Source organism: Polypterus senegalus, chromosome 6 (assembly GCF_016835505.1).
Source record: "Polypterus senegalus isolate Bchr_013 chromosome 6, ASM1683550v1, whole genome shotgun sequence".
Classification (NCBI taxonomy): Eukaryota; Metazoa; Chordata; class Cladistia; order Polypteriformes; family Polypteridae; genus Polypterus; species Polypterus senegalus.
The window spans coordinates 45691991-45717079 of NC_053159.1; the positions used below are offsets into that span (position 1 = coordinate 45691991).

Here is a 25089-nt window from a genome sequence, read left to right on the forward strand (position 1 = left end):
TATGATACAGGACCGTGCTGCTTCTGCTACCAGTTAGACACATAACTAGGTGAGTGTCTAATAAGCTGATAAAAAAGGATTTTAGAGGCTAAAAGTAAAAATAAAAATATTAAATGTTAATTGAAGTAATTCCTTCTTTTGTTCAACTTCTCATTTCACTGAATTGATAGATTCCCTCAACATTACAAGGGTAACATTGGGGTATCATCATTTTGCACCAGACACTGTAGATTTAATACTGAAATTTAAATTACTATACATTAAGTATAATATATTGTACATGTCTCACAACAGGGAACACAATCATAATTTTAGTCAAGGGTATTGTCCTGTTTAGAAAGGTTAAATAGGGCAAAAGGGAGGAAGCATTCAAATTTGACAACGTCAAATCAAATTATATTAAGCAGTAAGTAGGTCTACCTACATATTCTGAAACAACTGTGATAAAACATTTTTAGGACAAGTTTCATGAACCATGAAATATTTAGAAATTCATTAATTTGAAGAATTAGCCTATGTTATTCTCATGTGGGATAAAACTCATTTACCTACAGAAAAAATAGCTTAACTAGCCAGAACCCCAGAAAAGAAAACCATACCCCAAAATATAAATAAAAGTGAATCTGCCATGCTTTTTTGAATGAGACATTGTGTTGGCAAAAGTTTGGGGAGAATTTGGAGAATGAAAGCATCACAATATATCAGAGTATCAGAATTTTGGCAAATACCATTGAGAGAAGGCAGATGTTATACTTTGAAAAGGCTGCAGGTAGGGCCTAAAGTAAGGCAATGTGAGGCTGACTGAGAGAAAACAAGCAATGCTTCACACTGCCTCACTGTGCATTTAAATTTTTTTGTAGGATGTAAAAAGTCTAATAACTTGTATAGTGCTGCGTATAACTTCTACTGAAAACACAAACTTGATTTGTGAAGTGCCTTTTGAAAGTGCCATTCTGACACAAACTAGAAATTCTGTTTTATAAAATTTAGATTTTGTAATTATTTAGATTTTACTGACTTGAAGAAAACAACATTCCGTACAGTCTAGACTAACTTTAACAATAAACAAAATAGCATTACATACAATCAGGTCTAACTTGACAAACCAGAATTCAACAAGGCTCGAAAGAAAGAGGGGAGAGCCAGCAACAAGAGCAAAACCTTTAAAAATAAAAAAGAGAAAATATCATTTTCCTTGATATAAATATTTATTTTAAAATTTTATTAATCAGATTATGCCATTTTTAAAAAAAGTTTTAAACAGATCCTCTAAGCATGAATTTGATATTTTTCAATTTCAAATAGTATAGAAAATGAATTGCCCATTGACTTATAACAGGTGGCCTGAGATTCTTCCAGTTCAGCAAAATAAGTCTATGTGCTAGTATAGTGTTATAGACAATTACAAGCTGTTAATGCGTTAGGAGTGACACTAAGGCTGTCTGGTAGGTAATCAAAGATGTTTGTCCAGAATTATGTCAATCTGGTGCACTTCCAAGACATGTGGCCCAGTGAGGTTGGAGCTAGACTGCCACATTCACAGGTTGAATCTTGTCCTGAATATGTTCTGGACAGTATTAAACAAGATAAATGAGATCAATAAAAGATTTTAGGCTGAATGACTGAATACTTTGCCCTTATGGAGCTGGAGTGTATTCTATGCATGGCTGCCTTCCTTTTCTGAGATGTTAAGTGAAAGATCATTTTCCCACTGTACCCTAGGATCTTTAAAAGGAAGGAACTTTAAAATGTTTTAAAGTAGTTACTGCAATATTGCTTGCAAATTTTACCTATCTCCCTTGGTCAATCTTCATCTGCCAGTCCCGTGCTAATGCGAGCAGCCCACACGAGGTCCTATGTTGTAGCTGTGACTTCTCCCCTGCCTTGGTACTTGGTCCTTGCTGTTGTTGATCCCTTAGTAGATGGAATCTGCTACTGCCCTCAGTACCTGATCATGTCACCAACGATACCATCCTTCTCCCAAAGCCTTCAGACAGCTGCTCAAAACATGCTCCAGACCTCTTCTAGCACAATGGGCAAGCCTGTGTATACAGTATGTCAGACTGCAGCAGCAGAGGTTTGATGGGCTAGGAAAGACATCATATACTGACTGAATCAGGAACTTAATCCAATATGGATCATCCCTCCAGAGCTCTATCCAAGTGACCTTGTGACTTATCACTTACTCCCATCTGGTCAATGTACCCTTCTGTTGCAGTTCAATTCTGCTCGCACCTCTTCCTGAATAAGCGGACGTCTGTCCTTGCGTTGTACTTTATCGTAGTGTGGTTTTAGGATACTACCAAACCCAACTTGTCCAGATGCCAGTACACCCATTAGAGATTTGAGTTGTAACCATGCTTCAGGCTGGATGACAGCCTGGTGGGTCAGTCATTTTCTCCCAGTCCTGACTTCAATGCCTGTTGTAGAGACTGTGGTGGCAGTAGAGTCTCTATACAGCCATACGGGTTACCCTAAACTCCTCTGGAAATTTGCTAAATGGGAGCTGATGCATGTTGCTATACCCATGCAAGTTTATGGTGCTAAGGCTCCATGGCAGGTCTAACCACCTGCCTCTCCAAGCCCTCAACTGTCATCGGTGGGACCTCATAGACTAGCAGGGGCCAGGCGATTTGTAGTAAGAAGCTATGCTGATAGATCCAAACCTTGTATTTTCTTAGTAGCCCTGACTTGTCCACTGCGGTTAACCACACCACCAAATCTCTGCTGGTCAACTAATCAATATTTCTTCTAGGATAGAAATTGCTGCTAGGTAAGGAAAATTGTGCAGGTTCCTTTTAACAGTTTCTGATTTGAATGTAGAGGACAAACTGTGTTGATGGGAAGTTAAACTTGAAGCGTAATTGTTCACAAGATGCAAAGACATTATTCTTTATACAATTCTCTAAGTACTTTAATAGAGATGTTTTCCAAACATTAAAAACTGTGTAGGTGTGAGAGGGTAGAAAAATGTGATCATCATGTAGAGGTGCAAGAAATAAAAGCTTCTCTGCTTTAAAGTGCTTCCTGCATTGGTTCCATATTCTGAGTGATTGATGGACAACTGGGTTATTAGTATATTGATGATAATTTGTATTTACTGGACACAAATTAATTTTAATCCATTCTGTAGAATGCCAGCCTATAATGAACTGCACAGTTTACAGGTTCTCATACTGAAACAAAACAGACTAAATGCAGAGAATCAAAAAAACATCTTATAATAGCAAATATTATAAATTAAACAAAGTGACTTGCTGTTTCAGTAGCAGCTTTAAAGCTATTTTCAAATGAGATGCTGTAAATGAAAACATTCTGAATAATCTCTGTATTTACTATTATGTTTAATCTCATGTTTTCATGCAGAATTGAGAGAAAGAAGTTTATGACATAATATAAGCTGATAGTGACCAAAGTAGTATAACAGCAAATGGTGAGGAAATAAATAAGAAAAACAAAAAAAAAATAATAACACTGTGTTGTATAATCCACAAGTCCTATGATCAAAACACATGCTTTTCTGCTAAATCGATGTTAAATATATACTTCCGGAACAATAAGTGCAGATCATAAACAGAAAAGAAAAGACTTATGGGAACTGAAGACAGAACTATTGACCACTGAATGATGGGGAGAGGCAGGACTTTAATTCAAATGTTCGTTCCCATGAGTCTTTAGTTTCCTGTTTATGATGTGTGGCGATTATTCCAGAAGTATATTTAACATTATTTTACCAAAAAAATCATGCATTGTGCATGTTTTGAGCATGTGATGGGATAACTGACATGTGAATAATACAACACGAACAACTTCTTTTTCCATGGATGTGTTTACATTGTTTGTCATTCTACAGCATTGGTCACTATTAGCTCCTGGTAAATCATAAAATGTTTTCTTCTAATTCTACATGAAAACATAAGATTAACTTTTTTTTCCAGACATCACTACAAACTACATAGGGTAACATTTAAAAAAATATTTGAGTGTATTAGAGAGAACATTCCTTTCAAACCCATACTTGAATCCCCCTCAAGTCTATAAGATCTCTTTCCCCCTTTCCTGTTATGTGGTGTAGAACCCCAACCCCACTACAGTCAAAAATGAAATTCATGTCCTAAAGACAACTTTTCTTGAACAGAACACACAGGACAAAAACATAAATAAGCCTCTTTTATGGCTTATTTTTATAGAGCTACATCTTATTCTATCTGTTTTAAAATGAATACTATCAGAAATGCAGATCAATTCAATTAAAATAGAATCCAGCCAATGTTCACATACTAAATATAATAAACACTGCTTTAGACATCACTTTCAACTGATTCCTGGTTTACTTTAGGATACAGCTGCAGAATGCATGATAATAGTGAAATGTCAATCAAGTAACAAGATTAATCCACAATAGCTTTGCTGCGGTGTCCAAGTTATAAATAAAATGCTCATTCTGAGCAGAGACGCAATCCAGACTCTGTTGCTATTGTTGAACTGGGAAAAGTCAGAACCTCACTAGCACATTCCCAAAGGGTTTCCCTTACCTCTTTTTGTTGTCGCTCCAGTTCCTTCATTCTGATTTCTCTTGCCTCCGCCCGTGCAGCCCGCTTGGCAGCTAACCGGGCTTCTGCCTGTGAAACAAGAAAGAGGTAGTTTAATTGCCACCTGATAAAAAGTAACTGAAAGGCAAAAATTTTGAATAGAATAAAAGTGCTAATTTCACTCATAAGAATAAAGAACTTATTACATTAAAAAAAATATAGATTAATTAAACAACTCTTAACATTTCTACCCTATTAATTAGCACAAAATGTATTCAAAAATATTTTTTTATAGAAACCCATAAAAATGGGTTAAAACTAGGTTAAATAAAGTATGAAAATATCAACATCCTAGTATCAGATGCATAATACATACGACTAGAAGAATACAGTAAAATGTATGCAACAGTGACTTAGAAAATGAGATAAAGGGTTGAAATAAAAATGATTTACAGACAGACAGGTAGATAAAGGTTGGCTGTGTCAACTATGTACAGTCAAGTGTACTGTATACAGAAAGTACCAGCACAAGCAGATTACTTGTCCATGTGATATACAGGTGACCCTAATTCAGAAAATACAAATCAAGGAGTGATATTGGTGGAGGAGGGAGAAATTCATATTTAGTGCTATTATTTATAATTATTGTATTATACTATTTATAATTTTCTGTAGCCATTGTTTTATACTCTTTATAAACAACAGCAGGTATGACAATGCTTATTCTGAATTTAAAGTTAAAACTTAATACAAAGATATGGAATGACTTAATTTGGAACAACTTTTAAAAAAGTAAACCTGACATAAAAATGTCAGCCTTGTATCAACTATGTTTAAATTTATCCAGCAACATGAGCCAGAACTGAAATGTAAACACAAAGCAAACTTTATGGAAGTGTCTAGAAGCAGTCACTACACAAACCAATTTAATTGCAGCTGCAGATTTTAGCTATAAATTGAACTTTGGAAGTAAAACTTCAAGTATTTTTACTTATATCGTGCTGTATATGTTTTCAGAATGTGTGTTGTATTAGTACTATGTATATTTTGAGATAATACTGAAAATATGGCTGTTCAGTTATGTGCTGTTTATAATATTATCATCAAAGATTTATTACATATGCTTTAAAAGTTTGAGTGATCTGCCTAGCGTTACAGAAGTCTCTCAGACTTGACAACAAACAGATTTTAGATAGTAAAATGACAGCCTCTGTTTATATTTGTATGTTTGCTTCTTTTTTGTGTGGGTTTCTTCCAGCAGTTCTGGTTTCCTTTATAAAACTGTATGAGCATGCATGTCCAAAAGTGAAAAAGCTAAAGATCAATTCCACTCCGAAAGAAAAAGGTTAGAAACACAGCATTTTAGCACTCAAAAGACAAACTATTTAATTTCTTTCTTTTTATTTAGCATGAAATAATGCTTTACCACTATTTTCATTAGCTAGATGGATGTTTAGCAAAGCATTCATGACTGAAAGTTAATGCTTATACATATGTTATGATTAATTTTCTTTTAAATAACTTAAGCGAATGTGCCTAGTTAGTGATGTAGTGTAGCCTAGTAGTAATAGTTCACCATCATGGTCAGACAGATCCTGTTTTAGCAAGGCAAGAACCAGACCTGCACATGTCAGTACATCATAGAGCTCACTTCTGCACGATAACACCCACAGCTGTATTCACACTAAAGGTAATACTCAGGACAATTTAGAGTTGCCAGATAATTTAACATGCACATCTTGAAATGTTTATTGTTTCCACAGAGGTGCATCTTTCATTTTTTTACATTTTATTTGCTCTGATTGCAGCTATCAGGTCAATGTAAGCTTGATCAAATTATGATCAAAAATTCTAAGATCTGGAAATTCCTTCAAAAGATAACATACTACCAGCTGGAATAAGCAAAAAGTCTGCCAGATCATGTATAATGCAGATATTATAGTCTCCATTAACATATTCCAGTATTATAGATTTTTATGGTAATAAATGTATTTTTAAAATGTGTCTGTTTCAGTTTCTATGGAATGCTTGCCAAAGCTGAGAAATGATCAAGTTTTTTGACTTAAACTTGTCAGAGCTTTTACAATAATAATGAACTGTGACAGAATCAAATGCAATCAAACACTGAACAAGATATGAAAAGCAAAGGCAGACCAATGTATAGTTTGTATATGTAAAGGAACTCTCATGTAAGCACATGGTAGAACTTCTTTGGAAACTGCACTGGATATAACTCTTTAATTTAAATATTTTATATCCCTATAGATATTGTATGATATCTAATGAACGTATAGTGTAGTGTCAGTTCTATGCAACTAGAAATGACTGATATAATGGCAGTAAAAGATAATTAGTCACTCCTGGCTTAGGGAAACCACATCAAGTGGGAAAAAAAACAGATAAGTCTACATTACTAGAGGATACAAGAAGAACAAAACAGTACCCGTTTACACTAAGGAATGTTTATGGCAGGCAACTTTCCAAGTAAATATTAGCACTTAGACAAGACAGTCTGCAATCAGTATTCGAACTATATATTATAGATAGGGAATACATAATGAATTTCCTACACTGATTTTAACCTTGCTATTCTAACAAGTTCTAGCCCACATTAGGTTCAGATTCTAATTCAAGAAATGGTATCTACTCCCACAACATGTTAATCATTTTTATGGCATCAAGGATGACAAAAAGGAATTTTGTTTATTAAAAAGATACACTGTGTATTTCATTTACAGTCACAGTTACAATGCCAAAAATGTTGTAAAACATCCAGCATTTAATATAAATTAACTTAAGAAGAATGAGAAAAAAAAAAAAACCCCAAATATTCTGTCATATTGTATGTTCATCCTGCAAGGTGAACACTCGTTCTTTTCAAACTGTAAAATAAATAGTATTAATGTGCTATCAAAATAGGAGAATTCAGGATTTTAAATGTTGAACTTCAACAGCTAGTTTAATGTTACTGAAATTTAACTGCTAAAAAGCAAAGTCTCTATCCTCTAAAAGAAGATGTAATATTGTCATACAATTATTTTTGTGAAAAATGTATACCACTTTTTTCTTGGACAGTATGACTGCTCAGTATTTGCATTGCTGCTTCACAGGTCCAGAGACGTGTTCTCAAACTTCAAGTCCTTTTGCACATTCCGAGTGTCCTGAAGATACTTTGTAATGCTCCCACAACCCCAAAGGCAACACATTAAAATAAACGGTGTCTCTAAACTGGCCTTGTATCTGTAGAAGTATGGTCAGGAAGGACTATAACTCCATTTTTGGTCTGTGACTTGCACCCATTGCTGACATGGACCTTGTACACCGGTTCATAAAACCAATAAAGGAATATTCTTCTACTTTTACTTAGTAATTTGTAGAACATACCCTTCTCTAATAATTAAATAAAACTTTTTTAATTCATCTTTGTTAAATTAATAAAACAAGAATCAAAAAGCGAAGAGGCTCCTCAGAAAAAAAGCCAAGGGAATATATACAAAACTATCCACAATTATTAACACAACTGTGCGGTTTCTAGCCACCGTGGGAAGTGGCTTAAGTGCAAATGGATTCTTCTGTTATTCACTGCGAAGCCAGTTTCATATAGTTTAGGGCTGCATGGGTAGAGATTATTCTGCAAGATGCAGAAAAAGAACCAAAAATACTGAACCCAACACCATCAAAATATGAACAGGGCTATGTTTTGTTTTGGATGTGCCCTCTCTCTTGTCATGTCAGAGGACTCGTACTTTGTGGTCTGGCCTCACTTGGGGAGACAAAATGGGGGAGGGAGAGAACAATTATTCTTGTTCATCTTTTTTACACTAACAACTATAAGAGCCAATAAAATAATAGGCACCTTAGCAATAATATGAAATCAAGGTTAAAGCTATTCGATGCAATAATGAACTTCTTTAACTTAAGATTACAAAATGCCCTCAAAGATTCAGAAGCACTGTCTCTTAGACCAAATAGTGAACTTTTTAAGCTGGAATGTCAGAGGTCTCAATCATGATCTAACTGGCCTAAATGCCAAGATAGTATTTTACAGGAGACTTACAAGTAAGGACCACTTTCGATTACAAAGAGATTGGATTGGTCAAATTTTTCACTCAGCTATATAAAAATTATTAGAAGTGTGGGAATCTTAATATATAAAACAATCTCATTTGTAGTATCTGACGTAGTATCTGATCCTGAAGGGCAATAATCTCATGCTGATGGGTAATTTATTTGAATCTAAATATATATCTGATATATCAATGCACCTAATACGGATGATAGAGATATCATCCAAAATGTATTTGCATCCATTCCCAATATGAACACTCATAAAATGATAATGTCTGGAGACTTTAATTGTATTTTAAATCCTGACCTGGATACACCTTCAACTGCAGTGGCGATAACATCTAATACGACAAAAATAACAACACAGTTTGCAATGGATAACTTATCAGACCCATGGAGAAGCGAGCAGGGGGCACAGCCCCCGGTATTTATTGATAATAATTAATTGCCCATTATCAAATCTTGCAAGTACAACACTAATATTCTCTTCTATAACAACCCTCTGATATTGGAGCTTGAATCACTATACCCTACACACCCATTTGTAGCTAGCATTACAACCCCCTGTAATCAGCAGATTAGAACTCTGACCTCCATTTTAGAAACAAATGTATCCTTAAAGGTATCTGCAGGAAAACTCTGGGAAACTCATAAGTCTTTTTTAAAGATGACATATTTCATATCTTTCCCATAAAAATAAACTGGAGGCCAAGAAGACGTCAGTTGCTTTTGCAACTTCAACGACATTTAATTTAAAACCAGCTTTATATTTTCTTCTGATCGAACGCTCCATCGTAGATAGCGGATGCTCTTACAATAAAGGTGTATGAGGGTGTGAGATACAAAAAACACAAATCGGTGAAAACCTCTGCATGACAATCATCATTTTCTACCCTCTTAAACCTTCACAGTATTTAATATTTGGAAAACGCTCAGGGTTAAAACACTTACAAAATTGTATATAGATAATGTCATTGCATCTCATGCACAATTACGCTTCAGATTTAACTTCCCATCAACACAATTTTTCCACTACTTTCAAATCAGAAACTTTGCTAAAAGGATCCTAATCAATTTTTCCCACACCTCACATTCATTTCTACACCCCAAGAAATACTGATCAGTCTTGAAGTCTCATACAGCATCTCAACAACATATAAAAAGTTAAAATTTTCTTTCTTTCACAGAAAACGAGTGGAAGGCAGCCATGCACAGAATATATTGTGAAGGACCGAGGAGACAGCAATAAGGGTTGGGGTTTCCGGCCCCGTATATTGTACAGAAAAAGAAAAACAGGTCTTTGAAATAAACAAAACAGTTCATAACGCGACCCGACTCCTGCGTCGCGCCATTTTATTGGGGAGGAGCCGGAAGTGGAGGGATGCCGGGAAGGACCGCAAGGGAGGATGGGAAGGATGACGTCAGGGCAAGATGGCGGAGGAAGGGCGGAAGTATCGCACTGCGGTCAATCCAGGCCTATGGTGCAGGAAGGTCTTTCTTTCTACGGGGAAGCAGAGGGAGAAAGTTAATACCCGCCATTCCCTGGCGGCGAATGGTTTCCCAGGTGCTATCGAATCAATCCGCTGCCTCCTACTCGCGCGTGCGTGACACGATCCCCCCCTTAGCCCAGGACCGTCAGGTCGGGCGGACCTAACCGAGAGGTCGTGAATACGAGAGAGGGCATCGGCATTGGCCTGAAGGGTGCCCGCCGATAAGTGACAGTGAACTTATACGGCTGTAAGTCCAGGAACCACCTGGTGACCCGCGGATTCGACTCTTTGTGTAGGGACATCCACTGAAGTGCAGCGTGATCAGTCACCAGAGCGAATTCGCGACCCAGCAGGTAGTAACGGAGGTGGGTCACTGCCCACTTAATGGCCAAGGCCTCCCTCTCCACTGCCGCGTGCCGGGTCTCCCGGTCCATCAGTTTCCGGCTAAGGTACATCACAGGGTGTTCGACACCATCGGCGCTTTGGCTCAGCACGGCCCCCAGGCCTGTGTCCGAAGCGTCGGTCTGGAGAATAAGCGGGAGCCCAAAATCGGGCGTCCGTAACACAGGTGCCGGCGTTAGGGCCTTCTTTAGGTCACTGAGCGCGTGTTCTGCTTTGTCGGTCCACACCACGTATAGGGGCGCCCTTTTTGTCAGGTCAGTCAAGGGTGCTGCTCTTTGGAGAAGCGGGAACAAACCGGCGGTAGTAACCGCAAGCCCCAAGAAAGCCTGCACCTGTTTCTTGGTATTGGACGGGCCATTCTAAGATGTCTTTAACTTTGGAGCTCTGTGGCGCACCTGTCCTTGTCCCACGAGGTAGCCTAAATATTTGGCCTCCTTTAATCCAAAAACACTTCCGGGGTTTATGCGGAGGCGGCTTTAGCCAGTGTTCGGAGGACAGCTGCGACCTGCAGTAGATGCTCCTCCCAGGTGCGGAATAGATGACAACGTCATCCAGGTAAGCGGCACTATAGGACTGGTGGGGCTTCAGCACTCTATCTACCAGGCGTTGGAAGGTCGCGGGGCCCGTGCAGCCCAAATGGGAGGACCTTGTACTGCCAGTGCCCGCTAGGGGTGCTAAAGGCCGTTTTCTCCTTTGCGGATGCCGTTAAAGGAATTTGCCAATACCCTTTTGTCATGTCAAGGGTAGTCAGATACCGAGCCGTACCCAGCCGCTCAAGGAGGTCGTCAATGCGGGGCATGGGGTAGGCATCGAACTTGGAGATCTGATTCAGACGTCTAAAGTCATTACAGAACCTCCAGGAGCCGTCTGGCTTGGAGACGAGGACAATAGGGCTGGACCAGGGACTATGGCTCTCTTCAATTATGTCCATGTCCAACATACGTTTCACCTCCAGTTCGACCTCTGCGCGTTTTGCCTCCGGAGTCGGTAGGGCCTCTCCCGGACGATTACACCGGGCTCCGTGACTATATCGTGGGCAATCAGCGCGGTCCGGCCGGGTGACTCGCTCACTACCTCGGGATGGCTCGGAGTGTTTGGGCTAACTCCTGCCGCTGCTTGGGGGTCAGCTCTTCGCCGAGGTTAAGGGCAGTTGTGCTTGCGAAAGGGAGAGTGACCTATGGGAGCTGGGGCTCCTCTCTATCTCTCAGGGCTTTAACAGGTTGACATGATAGATCCTCTCACTTTCGGTCGACGATTGGGCTGTTTCACCAAATAGTCGGCGAGTCCTTTCTCTCCTTAACCTCGTAAGGCCCTTGCCAGTGGCGAGCAGCTTCGAGTGGGAGGTCGGGGCGAGCACCATAACTCGGTCCCCCGGGCGGAACTCCCTGAGGACGGAGTTGCGGTTGTAACACCGGGCCTGCGCTGCTTGCGCACGAGTCACGTGCTCTTTTAGGAGGGGCCTGATCTTTGTGAGTCGGTCGCGCAGTTGCGCTACGTACTCCAAAATGTTAGAGGAGGGAAGAGCCTCGGCCTCCCAGCCTTCTTTTAGGATGTCGAGGATTCCCCGGGGTTGTCGCCCGTATAGCAATTCAAATGGGGAGAAGCCTGTAGAGGCCTGGGGTACCTCCCGGTAGGCAAAAGCACGGCGGGAGGAGCTGGTCCCAGTTCCTGCCGTCCGCTGACTACCTTGCGGAGCATCTGCTTAAGCGTCTGATTAAACGTTCGACCAACCCGTCAGTTTGCGGGTGATAGACTGACGCTTTCAGGTGCTTTATCTGCAGTAATTTGGCTACCTCCTTGAGCGTATCCGAAGTGAAGGCGTACCCTGGTCCGTGAGGACCTCCTTGGGTATGCCCAGCGTGAAAACAAATTAACCAGTTCCGTGCGATGCTTTTGGTATTAGCGGGGCGCGGGGGACCCGCCTCTGGGTACCGGGTGGCATAGTCCACCATGACTAGGATATACTTGTGGCCACGGGTTGAGGGCTCCAGGGTCCCACCAAATCGACCCCTATCCTTTCAAAGGGGATGTCCACGAGGGAATAGGGACTAGAGGAGCACGGTCCCTCCTAGGAATCTGGCGGGTCTGGCACTCGGACAGGATTGACAGAACCGCGGACCTCCTCATTGATCCCAGGCCAGTAAAAGCGGAGCTTAATCCTCTCCAGTGTTTTTTCGGCCCCGAGGTGGGCGCCTAGGAGGTGAGCATGTGCCAGCTCGCATATCTCCCGCCGGAAGGTACGCGGAATTAGCAACAACTTCCGCACCTCGCCCTCATGGGTAGCCACTTTCGGTACAACAGATCATTCTCAAGGACAAAGAAGGGTTCCGCGGTGTGGATCCGTCCGCTGTTGAGCTGTTAGGCAGAACGACGCATTCGGGCAAAGCGCAGGGAGTCATCATTCCACTGCTCCCTCTTAAAGGAGGCGGCGTGGACCGAAATTGATGGTCCAGGCGCCGAGGGTCTTGGGGCCTGGGCCGGGAAGAGTTCCTGGCTAGTCCCTTCTCCGGCGGAATCTTCGGGTCAAGGTCCGTAGCCACGGAAAGGTCCCCGAGACACCAGCGCCCATAGGGCCTGCCCTTGTGCACGGGCGTGGAGGCCGCGGGAGGGTGCCTTTTCCCCTCATAACAAGATCCAACGAGGCCCGGGGGCGGCGAATGGCTTACCGCTGATTCTTTTAGACCAGTCTTGTCCCAAAATCACTGGGAAGGGGGTCAGGTAACACAGCGACCGTCATTTGGATTGGTTCCCCTTCCAGGTGACATAGCAGTGGCGGAACGATATGACCTAGTCCCCCATGCACACAGGTGACCAACAAATGCTGTTTTAACCACTGTTGCGGTAAGACAAAGCGGCGAGCAACAATGGTAATGTTGCTGCGGAATCAAACAAAGCCACCACGGCGTGCCCATTTAGCAACACCACTCCCGTGTCGGACTCGCCAAGGGATGCGGCGGGTACAATACCTCTCCGACGATGTCCAGCTGCAGTCCATAGGCTCCGGGCGTGTGATGGGGCAGTTTGGCAGCAGGTGACGGTCTCGCCACACTTGAAACAGCGGCGGACCCGGCCTCTCTGGCTCTGGCTGGCGCTTCTGCAGCGCGTCGAGGGGCTCGGGGTGGCCGCCCGTCCCTGCGGTTCCAGCGAGCAGGCTTTTCTGACCCCCAAGTCGGAGGACCGCCAACTGGCGCTCCAGGGCGTCGAGGAGGCCCGACATGTTCTGATAGGCGTGTCCCGGACCTGCTGGGCGAGGGAACTGGGCATCGCATTGACCAGGCCTTCACAGGCCACCCGCTCGACCACTTTCCGCCCGTCGGGTCTCTGGCCGTAGCCAGCGCCCATCTTGCCCCAGAACTTCGAGCGCCTGGGCGCGGCGGCTTTCAGGGTCAAAGACCCAGTTCCGCCATTCGCCGCCTGCTGGCCGGGCTAATGCCGTAGCGGGCCAGTATTTCGGGCTTGAGGAGGTCGTAATTAGCGCCTCCTCCTCAGGGAGGTCATAATAGGCCCAGCGCTGGTCCCTTCAGGTATGGCGCCAGGATGGACGCCCACTCGGACCGCTGCCACTCGTTCCGGGTGGCCGTCCTCTCAAACATGCCCAGGTAGGCGTCGACGTCCTCCGAAGGGCCCATCGGGACTAAAGGAGGAGGCGGCTGCCTGGGCGGGTCTGGTCTCGCCCGTTGGGCTTCCACTAACCTGGCCTTCGTGGCCTCCAGCTCCCGGTGGTGGCGGCTTGCGCAAGCTGCAGCGCCTGGAGCTGGTCATTCATTGCCTGCAGCACCGTGTTGAGGTCCTGTCCCTCCGTCATTCCGGGATCTCTCTATCCTGCCGACTACGCCAGATGTGAAGGACCGAGGAGACAGCAATAAGGGTTGGGGTTTCCGGCCCCGTATATTGTACAGAAAAAAAAACAGGTCAAAAATAAACAAAACAGTTCATAACGCGACCCCGACTCCTGGCGTCGCGGCCATTTTATTGGGGAGGAGCCGGAAGTGGAGGGATGACGGGAAGGACCGCAAGGGAGGATGGGAAGGATGACGTCAGGGCAAGATGGCGGAGGAAGGGCGGAAGTATCGCACTGCGGTCAATCCAGGCCTATGGTGCAGGAAGGTCTTTCTTTCTACGGGGAAGCAGAGGGAGAAAGTTAATACCCGCCATTCCCTGGCGTGAATGGTTTCCCAGGTGCTATCGAATCAATCCGCGGCCTCCTACTCGCGCGTGCGTGACAATATGCACAAAGTATTGAATCATTACATTTAAAATCTTTTATTGATCACATTTACCTCATTTAAAACTGTCCAAAATGTATCCAGGACAAAATTCAACCTGTGAACGTTGTAATCTAGCTTCAGCTTCACTGGACCACATTTTTTTTGAAGTGCACCAAATTAACATAATTTTGGAAAAAAATCTTTGATTTCCTATCAGACAGCCTTGGTGTCACAATCACTCCTAACCTGTTAGCGGTGTTTGGTGTGCTCCCAGATGGGCTTAAAGTGGAAAAGAACAAATTGATTGTAACTGCCCTTACCACACATGACTTAGCACATAGACTTGTCTTGCTCAACTGGAAGAATCGCAGCCTACCTTTTCTAAGTTAGTGGTTAACTGATGTTCTATTTGAAATTTGAAAAATTAAATTCTTGCTTTAAGGATCTGTTCAAAACATTTTTAAAAATATGGCAAGATCTAATTAATAACATTTTCAAATAAGATATATCGATGAAAAAGACAGTCTCCCTTCTTGGTTGTTTTTAAAGATTTGCTCTTACTATTGGCTCCCCTCTTTCTCTCGGGTAGGGGCTGAAGTTGTGTTTTGTCAAGTTAAAGTTGAATGTAAGGAATGTTACGGTCTTCAAATAAAATAATCATAATAAAAATATGGGAGCAAAAAGGAGAAAAGAAGAACTACATAGACATCAAAAGCATCAGAAAGATCAAATTGATCAAATTGTATCAGTTTAAGTCAATTTTATCTGTATTGTTCATGTAGCTTATAAAAATCAATCATTTTTAAAAAGTGTTCATCTTAATGTACATAATCTTCACACAAAGGAACACTGAAAACACCTTTTATTCTGGTACAGCTGTGAAGAGATCCTCAGCGAGGTCCTCATACTAAACACTTTCTGTCAAATCTTTTTTTACTTAACCTCTTAAACATCACATTTTTTGCTTGAAAAATTACATTTTTATCAAATCTCATCTTTCTACTGTAAAACACTAAAGGTACGAAGTCAGAAGTGTAAAAAGTATAATGAAAAAACAATACAAATAATAAAAATGATGATGAATAATATGAAATTAATAATCATGATGATGATGATAATACTGTATACACTGTTAAAATGTTTCTTTTGTGTTATCTTTGAAAAGGAAAACTGCTTTGGTGTACGGTCATTTAATGGACACTATTCAACATAAGGATTCGTCTCAACAACAATTCTTTTGATTACATCATCACCAAGAAATAACTTCAAGTAAGTAAATGGATCTTGGCTGTCAAGGTTTACTTTTATTCCTGGCTGTCCACAAAATCAAAACAAAGTGTTGCTGGTTTACTTGAAGCAGGGTCAAAAGAGACCCAAAGGCAAGTGTCACTTTCAGATTCATCAGAATGACTTTCGGTTTCAATTTCACTGCTTGAAGACAGATTCACTTTGTCATCACTACTTGTATCACTGTCAAGAGCATGCAACACCTGGGCTACTGGAAAACATTTCTTAAAAGTCACCTCTATGAGAAGATGTGTCTACACCATTACTTGGGTAACGCTCAGGCCGGGTGCTTACGTAAGACACACCTATACAGTTGCCCGATTAATGCTGAGGACTAATGCTATTAGTACTTTTACTGCCCAAGTAATCCTCACATTTATGTGAGATGCATCAATACATATGACCAAGTGGCACTCAGGACTAAAGCTTTTAACACTATTTTCACAGCCTGAGTGATGCTCTGGTCTAAGACCAGGATGTTACTAATTATAATACACAAAGTCAATCTGATTTTAAAGCTAAACAAGCAATTTAAAAATTATGTGCTATGGGAAATCCAGATGTTGACTGCTTAAAATCAACTGCTTCCAAAAGCAATACAAGGATTTTAGATCAGATTATCTACAGCTGCAGTGTATGGTTATACATTTGGTCTTAAACGTTTTATAAAAGTAAGCATTAGGTCAGATTAAATGTTTTTTGGCATTAATCTTGTTTAAACTTATAAAGGCCATTATAACACAGAGTGCTGTTTCCTGAGAATTTAACTATTTTCCAAGTACAATATCATCAAAAAATAGAAAATGAACAGCAATAACAACTGTACAGGACAAGCAGCTGTTTCTCATTTTAGTGTCTTCATCTAGTCAGCAATTCAGAAATACCTGAAATCTCCATTATTCAAGTCACAGTACTAGTACGTGAGTTACTAAATGATGAAAAGATTTGTGGTCCTTATGCAAGGAACAAAATACACGGTTAATTATGATATACAATTCTTCTGATTTTACCTTTAATTTGATCCCACTAAAATGCAAAGCAATGAGATAGTATTGAACTGCCAGTAAAGATGCCATCTGAACACATTTTAGTGTGACCATATTTATTTAATATATTTTTCATTCATTTTCTAAGTCTGATTACAAGGAGATAGAACCTATTCTTAGAACATCAGGTGCAATGGAGGAACAAGGTTCTTGGTGCTGTGAGATAGTAACTCTAAATATTGTGTGATGAAGCCACCCATTAAAGACACTACAAAAGATTATTTAACAATGACAATTAATTATATTTATTATTTAAATATCCAATTTGCATTAAGTAAGAGAAAAAATGGCTGAAGATTTTACCAATGATTGCATTGATCAAAGAAACATTGGGTCATATTTATTTAAAATTACATTTACAAGCAGGCAGCGCAACAATACTGTCTTAAATTATTGCTTGTGCGAATATTTTACATGAAACCTGCTGTCCCAAGTTAAGTGTTTGACAATGTAGGCTAATAATATTGCATTCTAAAAATCTAATGTGATCAGCACATGACTGTGTCCATATTCACAATGCAAGTTTGACGAACTTACTAATCACAAAAGTGATTATTTAAAAATGTTAACACAATGTTAACACAAACATGCACAGTAAAAGTCAAAAATAAGACAGGATGCTATATTTTAGTGTTATCATTTACTCTTAAAAACAAATTGTGTGAGCATAAAAATCACTCTGCTTGTGTGTATGCTGTATATAGTATACTGCTTCCCAGTACTTTACATGGTGGTGCTTCCACTAGACGCAGTTTGCGTCAGGCAACATAAATATCTAGCTAAAGAAATACAGCAAAGTGAATCTATAGGTTATGTTGTAAAAATGGTAGGGAAACAAATACTATGAAATGAATGAGTAGATACAGACTCAAGTGTGCATACACACACCCACCATATATATTGACTCCGTCGGCTCAGATCACATTCCATTGCTTTAGAATCTACAGGGCACTGTTTATGCTGTCTTAAACTACACATTTTTTCGCTAAACTAATACTTTTCTAAGCCCCACTTGAAACAATTTTAATTTTTTCTCTTACTTACTAATTTCAAAAGACTTTATCTCATTACACAAAAATCATTAGTTCCCGTGCCACTTTTAACACAAGTTATATTCACCTGGCATCAAAGTTTAATATAATATTTGATCTCATTAATTATATACATATTAAAGATATCAAAATAAAATGTTACACATGAGTTTAATGTTTCAAAGCTCTGTTTCTCTAAATTTTACCTGTGCAGTTTTTTCAGAATACTAACTGTGCATACCTTCACATTCCTACATATTTTAGGGTCAGCTGTTAATTAGTATGACAATTTCTCAGAGTATTACAGGTAATATTTTAGTATTATTCCTAATTTTGGCTATGTCATTGTTGAGGATATTCAAACTCTATCATTAATATCAGTGTTCAGCCAGTTCTTAAGCTGTACTCTCATGATTACATTCTACTTAATTGTGCCTCCCCAATCTCACTTTAAAATTTATAAACTGAACATTATTTGTTCTATATTCTAATGTCTAGGTTATACATATTACATTTAAAAAAATAGTTTTATTGCTAAATTTTGTGTTGTCAAAATAATTCCAAATATATGAAATAACAATATCAACATACTGTATACCTACCATGTTGGTGGCCAGGATATAAAAATATCTAAAATCATTCTTCTGAATGATGGCTAAACGGCGCAATGTGTGATCCAGAATCCACAAATCAAGTGTCTTTCTAATTAAGATACAAGTCTTATATACTCCTTTACAAGTGGAAAGGAATTTTAATAACAATTTTAATTTACTTTTTTCCCTTTCCTTTTAAAATAATTTGCACAGTTGTAAAGGCTTGAGATCCAACTGCTTATTTGTAAAAGACCACTCCAGCAAAATCTGATGACACCATCTTTTCATTCTAATATACTTGCTTTTTAAGGTTTCCTTTTAGAGCTGCCCATGAAGCGTTGCTTTTTTCTTTAATCAGACTATTCAGATGAATAAATCTTCAAGGAAAATACTGTGGACTATAAACACAATGCTTGCAAAGAAACTTATGCAGTAAAGTACATAAGAAATTTGAATGAATCGGAAGCAAATGTAAATCTGTGTTCTGCATTTCTTACAATTGCATTAGTAGTACCTATACTTTTGGTAAAACTAGAAATTATAGATTTTTAAGGTTTTAAAAGCAATGTAATATATATTTTACAATGCTTACTATATATAGATAATATCAAGAAGTAGCATTATACATTGTAACAAACTTTAGAGTCCAAATTCTGAATATAAATGAATAAATAAAACAGTGCGTGTGTTATAAACTGTAATAATTTGCAAACTGCTTTCCTTGTGCCTACTCCCCACTGCAGAAGAAAACAATTTCATGTTTCACTAACATTAATAAATTATAATAAAAGCTTGCATAATATTCATCCTATGCATGCAGACTCCAAACAGAGACCCATTTTTCTGGTACTATTTTTAATTACATTAATAAAGCATGCTCATAACTGTCCTTCTCTTCTGTTATATATACAGCTATAACAACTACATTCTATACATATATTTACAAAGTGCCCTTTTAAAATCAAATTAAGAGGCTTAAACCATAAAGGTTAAAAAGGAGGCCACTCAGTGCCTTTTTTGTTGCCAAGCTGTTCCAAAATTTCAGCTACAACTTGTTCCATCACCCTGAACAAAGCTCTTCTGATATCTGTCTTGCATGCATTTCTATTTATTTTCCAGTGTATATTTCACTTTAGTTAAAAAAATACATCAAATCTGAAAAGATCTTGTTTACTTAGCCTGATGTTAAGCCATCTGAAAAACACTGTTTAAAGATTAGGTCCTTTCCTTCCTGGAAGACAGAATTCTCATTCAACCACTTAATGGCAAATGAGACGCCATTAAAACTAGCTTTTATTCCCAATGCACAAAACACTTTCTGCCTTTGTAGTCAGTAATGTCACCCCACTGAGTCTGAAACAAAGTACTGGGCTCCCGTTCAAGCCTGTAAATTTCCAAGTTACTTTGCGTCTTCCATTACATATGGAAAGATGAAAGAGAGCTCACCAAAATCACAATAAATAGAAAGGGGAACTCCACCAAAAAATGAAAATGCACCTTAAAACATTCTGCACGTAATCCATGGGAAAGCTAGCTTCCTTAATTAAAAAGAACTAGAATTAAATAAAGTGAATGTACAGCTAAACATAACAGGTAATGTATAATTAAACAAAAGGAAGCGGAAACTATTATCGAGAAAAAAAAAAAAGTTAAAATAAGTTCAAATGCCTAAAAGGCTACAAGGTTTTCAAAGAATGCTTTCTCAGGAAATCTGGTTTAGTATAGAGTAGGTCATGCTTTGAAGATTTTGGATATGAATCAGTGTGGAACTGTAGCTGAAACCCTGGACCTTAACCAATGTAACAATTCGGAAAATCCTTGCCTTAAAAATCACTGTGCATCTCTCAGCAAGTCTTGCTTTTGTTCCACATGTAGAAGACATCTGGGTTAAGAATTTTAAAGTTTTGTGATCTATTAAAATCATCTCAAATAAAGTTAAACAAACAATATTGTCTGTGATTCCTGCCTTTCATCCCATAATGCTGGGATATCCTCTGACTCCCTTAACCTGATACTTAACAAGCAGGTCAGAAAACACACAGATATATAGAAGAACAGAAGAATGGTCGAGCTCACAAAAGTAATTGTGTTCTGAAAGGTTCAACAATCTCTGCTTAAACTATTCAATAAAACATCGTAGCTACTGTATACTACTAATGTAATAATACAACACATTTTTAAAATTCTTGTAGAAGTTTTCCAAAACAAGTCACAAGTTGCCAATCAGGTTATCCATCAATCCACTGTCTTACCCACTTAATCACCAGCCTTACAAGGAACAGCTTTAAAACTAATTAACTCTCCTTCTTCCAATAGCAGGCTGTAGAAATCAAAAAAATTCTGCAAGGTCAGAAAAAGACCTATCTACTCCCCACGAAAATGATAGGTAATAACCCTTGAAAGATTCATGAAAGCATTATCCATAAGAAATAGATTTTAGAATTACCAAGGGAGCAGAGTACAGTTAATGGTTTAAAAGTAAGATCAAGTATAGCAGCAGCCAAGAGCACCAGGAATATTTGCCTAAAGGCAAAATTTATAACCCTGGGTTTTAGAGTAGGAGGATGGGAGTCTAGGCATAAAGCATATTACACAAAATAATGTATGCACTGTACTAACTCTAGCTGATAAGAATGGTAAAAATCCTAATATTAAATTTAAAAAAGTTCCTTAAATACCTGTTATAAATCACCATAGTAAGTGCTCTCCACTAACCAATAATATCTCAAACACCACTAAAGTGACATTAGAAGCATCAATTATGAATTGTCACTTAACCCTAGTACTTGCTAGTAATATATGTCTAATAGCACCCGAAAAATTAAACACTTTTTAAAAAAAATATTTTTGGCATGGTTATGAAAGCAGGCCATGCTCAAGGGTACAGTAATGTGACGCTCTTTTCAAAAAAATTTTTTGTATATATAAACATTTAATGTACTCTTCGATATTTTTTGATGGAGAGACTGAGAGGTTTTATTGAGTCCAAGCAGACATTAGTTTTGCAGTAGCCCAAACACAAAAACTACACTCAGGACAAAAATGAAATTTTAAAATGACAAATACATATGCCCAGTATCCAATTAAATGATCATATTAGAATGGAAAAAAATATATTTTAGCAAGAGGTTATAACATTAAAAAGATAGCTGATAAAAAAAACACCCCAAAAGCACACCAGAGCATTGTGGTAGAATTAGCTTTGTACTGAAGGTGCTCTGCAGGTTGACTAAGGTGTGAGCCATTGTTCATTATAGTCAACAGTTTAGAAAACTACTTTCCCCCTGGTACTGTACTAGCTCAGGAGAGTCGAGTCTAGTTCTCATCAAATTCAAAATTAACCTTTATTTCCTATAGATAACAAGTACAGTATATTTTATTCCCTTTTTTATCTCTGCAGTAAAATTCTCTAGAATGTCTATGTCTACCTAAACACTGCATGCTGATATCTTCATTACAGAGTTTTGTGTTTCATTGCTTTGTGTTTTATGCTTTTTTGTATGTTAATTTTCAGTTTTGTTGCAGTTACATCTGCTCTCTATATATATAAAAATAGCCAAACTATGCAACATTTTCTTGCAACACTGATTTTTCTCCAAAGCAGTAGATCAAATAGTATACATCTATGTATCATTTTTTTCATCTTCATTAGGAGAATGCAACAATTATACACTCATATCAGTACAACCAATTCAACATGCATACTTCAAACAAAATACTTTATATACATCTGCTCTGCTGAAAAAAGGTAGTAGTTCAGTCGTGCTGTAGTAGTCAACAAATAAAGCCTATGTAATGGCACATGCTACAAATAAACATTTAATTGCCGGTAAAATCATGACTGGTGATCATGAGGGAGAAGTCATATTTCTTCCGCATATTAAGTTATATTCTAACGATTCTTCGGCTAGCAGATTACCATTCATCTGTATAGATGACAATTTTCCAATAATTTTAGTATTTGCTATAACTATAAATAAATCTCAGGGCCAGAGTTTTGACCATGTTGGAATATACCTGTGAACCAATAGCAAGCAAAGCAAACTATCCAGGCAGGGTTGGGCTGCTGCACCCCCATAGTTACAATTACAAATGTTTACTGTGCTCTGAACAGTAGTGTAAAATAAATCATATTTACTGAGACATTCCACTACCCAGCATGTTGGCTGACAGGTCAAAGGTAATGGACAGCAGGCACCTGGGGTATTCACTTAAAAGTACTGTTTTGAAGTTAAACCCACACTTCTGGCAGCTGTAATGAAGCAGCACTAAACACTACACAAGAATGTCTCATCTAGTGTCAACTAATATTGGTAAAAATGTGTGATAACCTTTATCCAACCTATGTAAGTACTTCCATGCTAAACTGAGGAATAATCTTGGCTCAAAAACACGGATCAGAACCTAATCTGAATTTACTAGGACACTGTTCACTTCATCTTGCCATTAATGATTTTCTTCCGTTTAGCACAGGCTCAGAATGTTTAATATTCAAATCATGTACCAGGTGTGTTTTTTTTTCCTTCAGGTAGTTTAATTTTACTTTACACTCCCAAAAATATGCATGCTAAGTTTGTAAATTGGCCAAGTAAGAGTTTTATGCAAGTGTGTGTGGTTATGCCTGGCAAACCCTCTACAGTTAACTGTTGGCTTATGCCCAGTGCTGCTGTGGTATGCACCACCAAACTAATCTTGATAACCATGATACAAAGTAAAATAATAATTATTATTAACCATAGCTGTTTGAATGTGACAGTTTCAAGGACATAGAAACACTCATGGACCAAGAAGGTATACTGTAGGTATTTTACAGTTATTTAATTTCAACTACATATAAATACCCCAGATGTTCAAGATATAGAGCAAACTGTGAATTTCTATCCACAAACTTTCTACTCCTGCTTTTAACTAGCCAGTTATAAGAGGGGCAAGGGACGTTCCCCTGGCAACAACAAGTCCAGTTATGGAAACAGCCCAAACTGGGATGCCAGTCATTATTATTACATTGCTGTGCATTTCAAAGGTCACAAGTCTAGTGTATGGCTTACAGGGCCTGAATTAGAAGAGATACCATGGAAGGATTTGGCAGTGAAACAGCACCTCACATTTTTTTTAGTTTATTTTTCTAGTGTTAAGTCGATGACCTGGACAAAGATCAGTGACCCCACTGGGCACAGGATACCCTCAGTCCTCCCAACAACCCCCACCTCTTCCAGACTAAACAACACAAATGCAATAACAAGACAACATCAGTAATGGACACCAGAGTTGAAGGAAATAGCTATTTTCAAAAAAATGCTAAAATACTGAAGCAATAAATGTATGCTGTGCCATGCAGCATAAAATGGAGTATTCCCACTGAACCACCAAAACATTTTCAATCTGTTGTACGGTTCTTTCATAAGATAAATGATTCTGCGTTTGTTAAAGATATGACAGACAGACTTTCTTATTAAATAATATCAGATGTGGTTACAAACAAACCTGAAAGTGGCAGAGATTATTATTTAGCAAAATATCCTTATTTAGCAAAGTTATCTGATAAAGTCAAAATGTTACATATAGCCTTTCTGAACATGACCTATGAAAAATCTGGCTGTGCAATAAGACGTAGTAACAAAATAAAAACAAAATGATATTAACAAACCAATATTCTTCTACATGTTAGATATAACATTTCCCAAGAAGTTCAGTATATATCTAAAAAAATTCTTTGCTAGCTTTGCCACTGGCCAAAGCTTCCTTACTTGGCTCATATGCTCTACCCAAGTCAAGACAAGGGTGTCAAATTACCAGTCACTAATTAGCAGGCCTGCATGCAAAGGTGCTATCTTTACTGCAATCAACAGACCACTTTTTTTAACATTCTTTTGTAAAAAGCATTATCTGCATGTATGCTTTGAAAGGCAACAAAGCCTGATAGCAATTAAAAGTGGTATTTTAGCTGGCAATCTTTGAGACTGGGTTTCTACCACGCCACACCCAAGTATCCTAATTTTAAATACCACTCCACCCTTCTGTTAAAACCATTACTCAATTAAATATAAGCACCATGAAAGAAGGAAAAAGCTGCAGTTTGAGTGTATGTTTTATGATGGTCACTATATACTACCACAAAAAAAGTTATTTCAAAATAAAAGAAATTCTGCTATTTCAGAGATTTTATATGATGGTTATTATGTACTACTGCAGAAAAAAATGATTGATTTTCAACATAAAATACTTTTTTATTTTATTATTAGACATTAATCCCGTTACAATAATGGGCGCTAAGAAAGTATTGCATAAACATTATTAGGAACAGTCTATATTAAATAGCAAGGGACCTTGACCTCATTCTGTTTGTTTTAATTTTTTTGTTAAAAATATTTTTGCAAGAAGCCTAAAGTAAAATAATATTAAAAATAAAATAGAAAAGTATATGACAATACA

The 25089-nt window shown here is 38.7% G+C and overlaps 1 protein-coding gene across 23 annotated transcripts in view; it reads right to left on the reverse strand.

Annotated features, from left to right (window-relative positions):
* LOC120531004 (leucine-rich repeat flightless-interacting protein 2-like) overlaps positions 1 to 25089 on the reverse strand; it is a 273630-nt gene that overhangs the window by 130208 nt on the left and 118333 nt on the right. For all 23 annotated transcript variants that reach the window (XM_039755924.1, XM_039755918.1, XM_039755923.1 and 20 more), the window contains exon 2: positions 4536 to 4622. In XM_039755924.1, coding sequence (XP_039611858.1) covers positions 4536 to 4622 — 87 coding nt within the window. The remainder of the gene's footprint in view (positions 1 to 4535; positions 4623 to 25089) is intronic.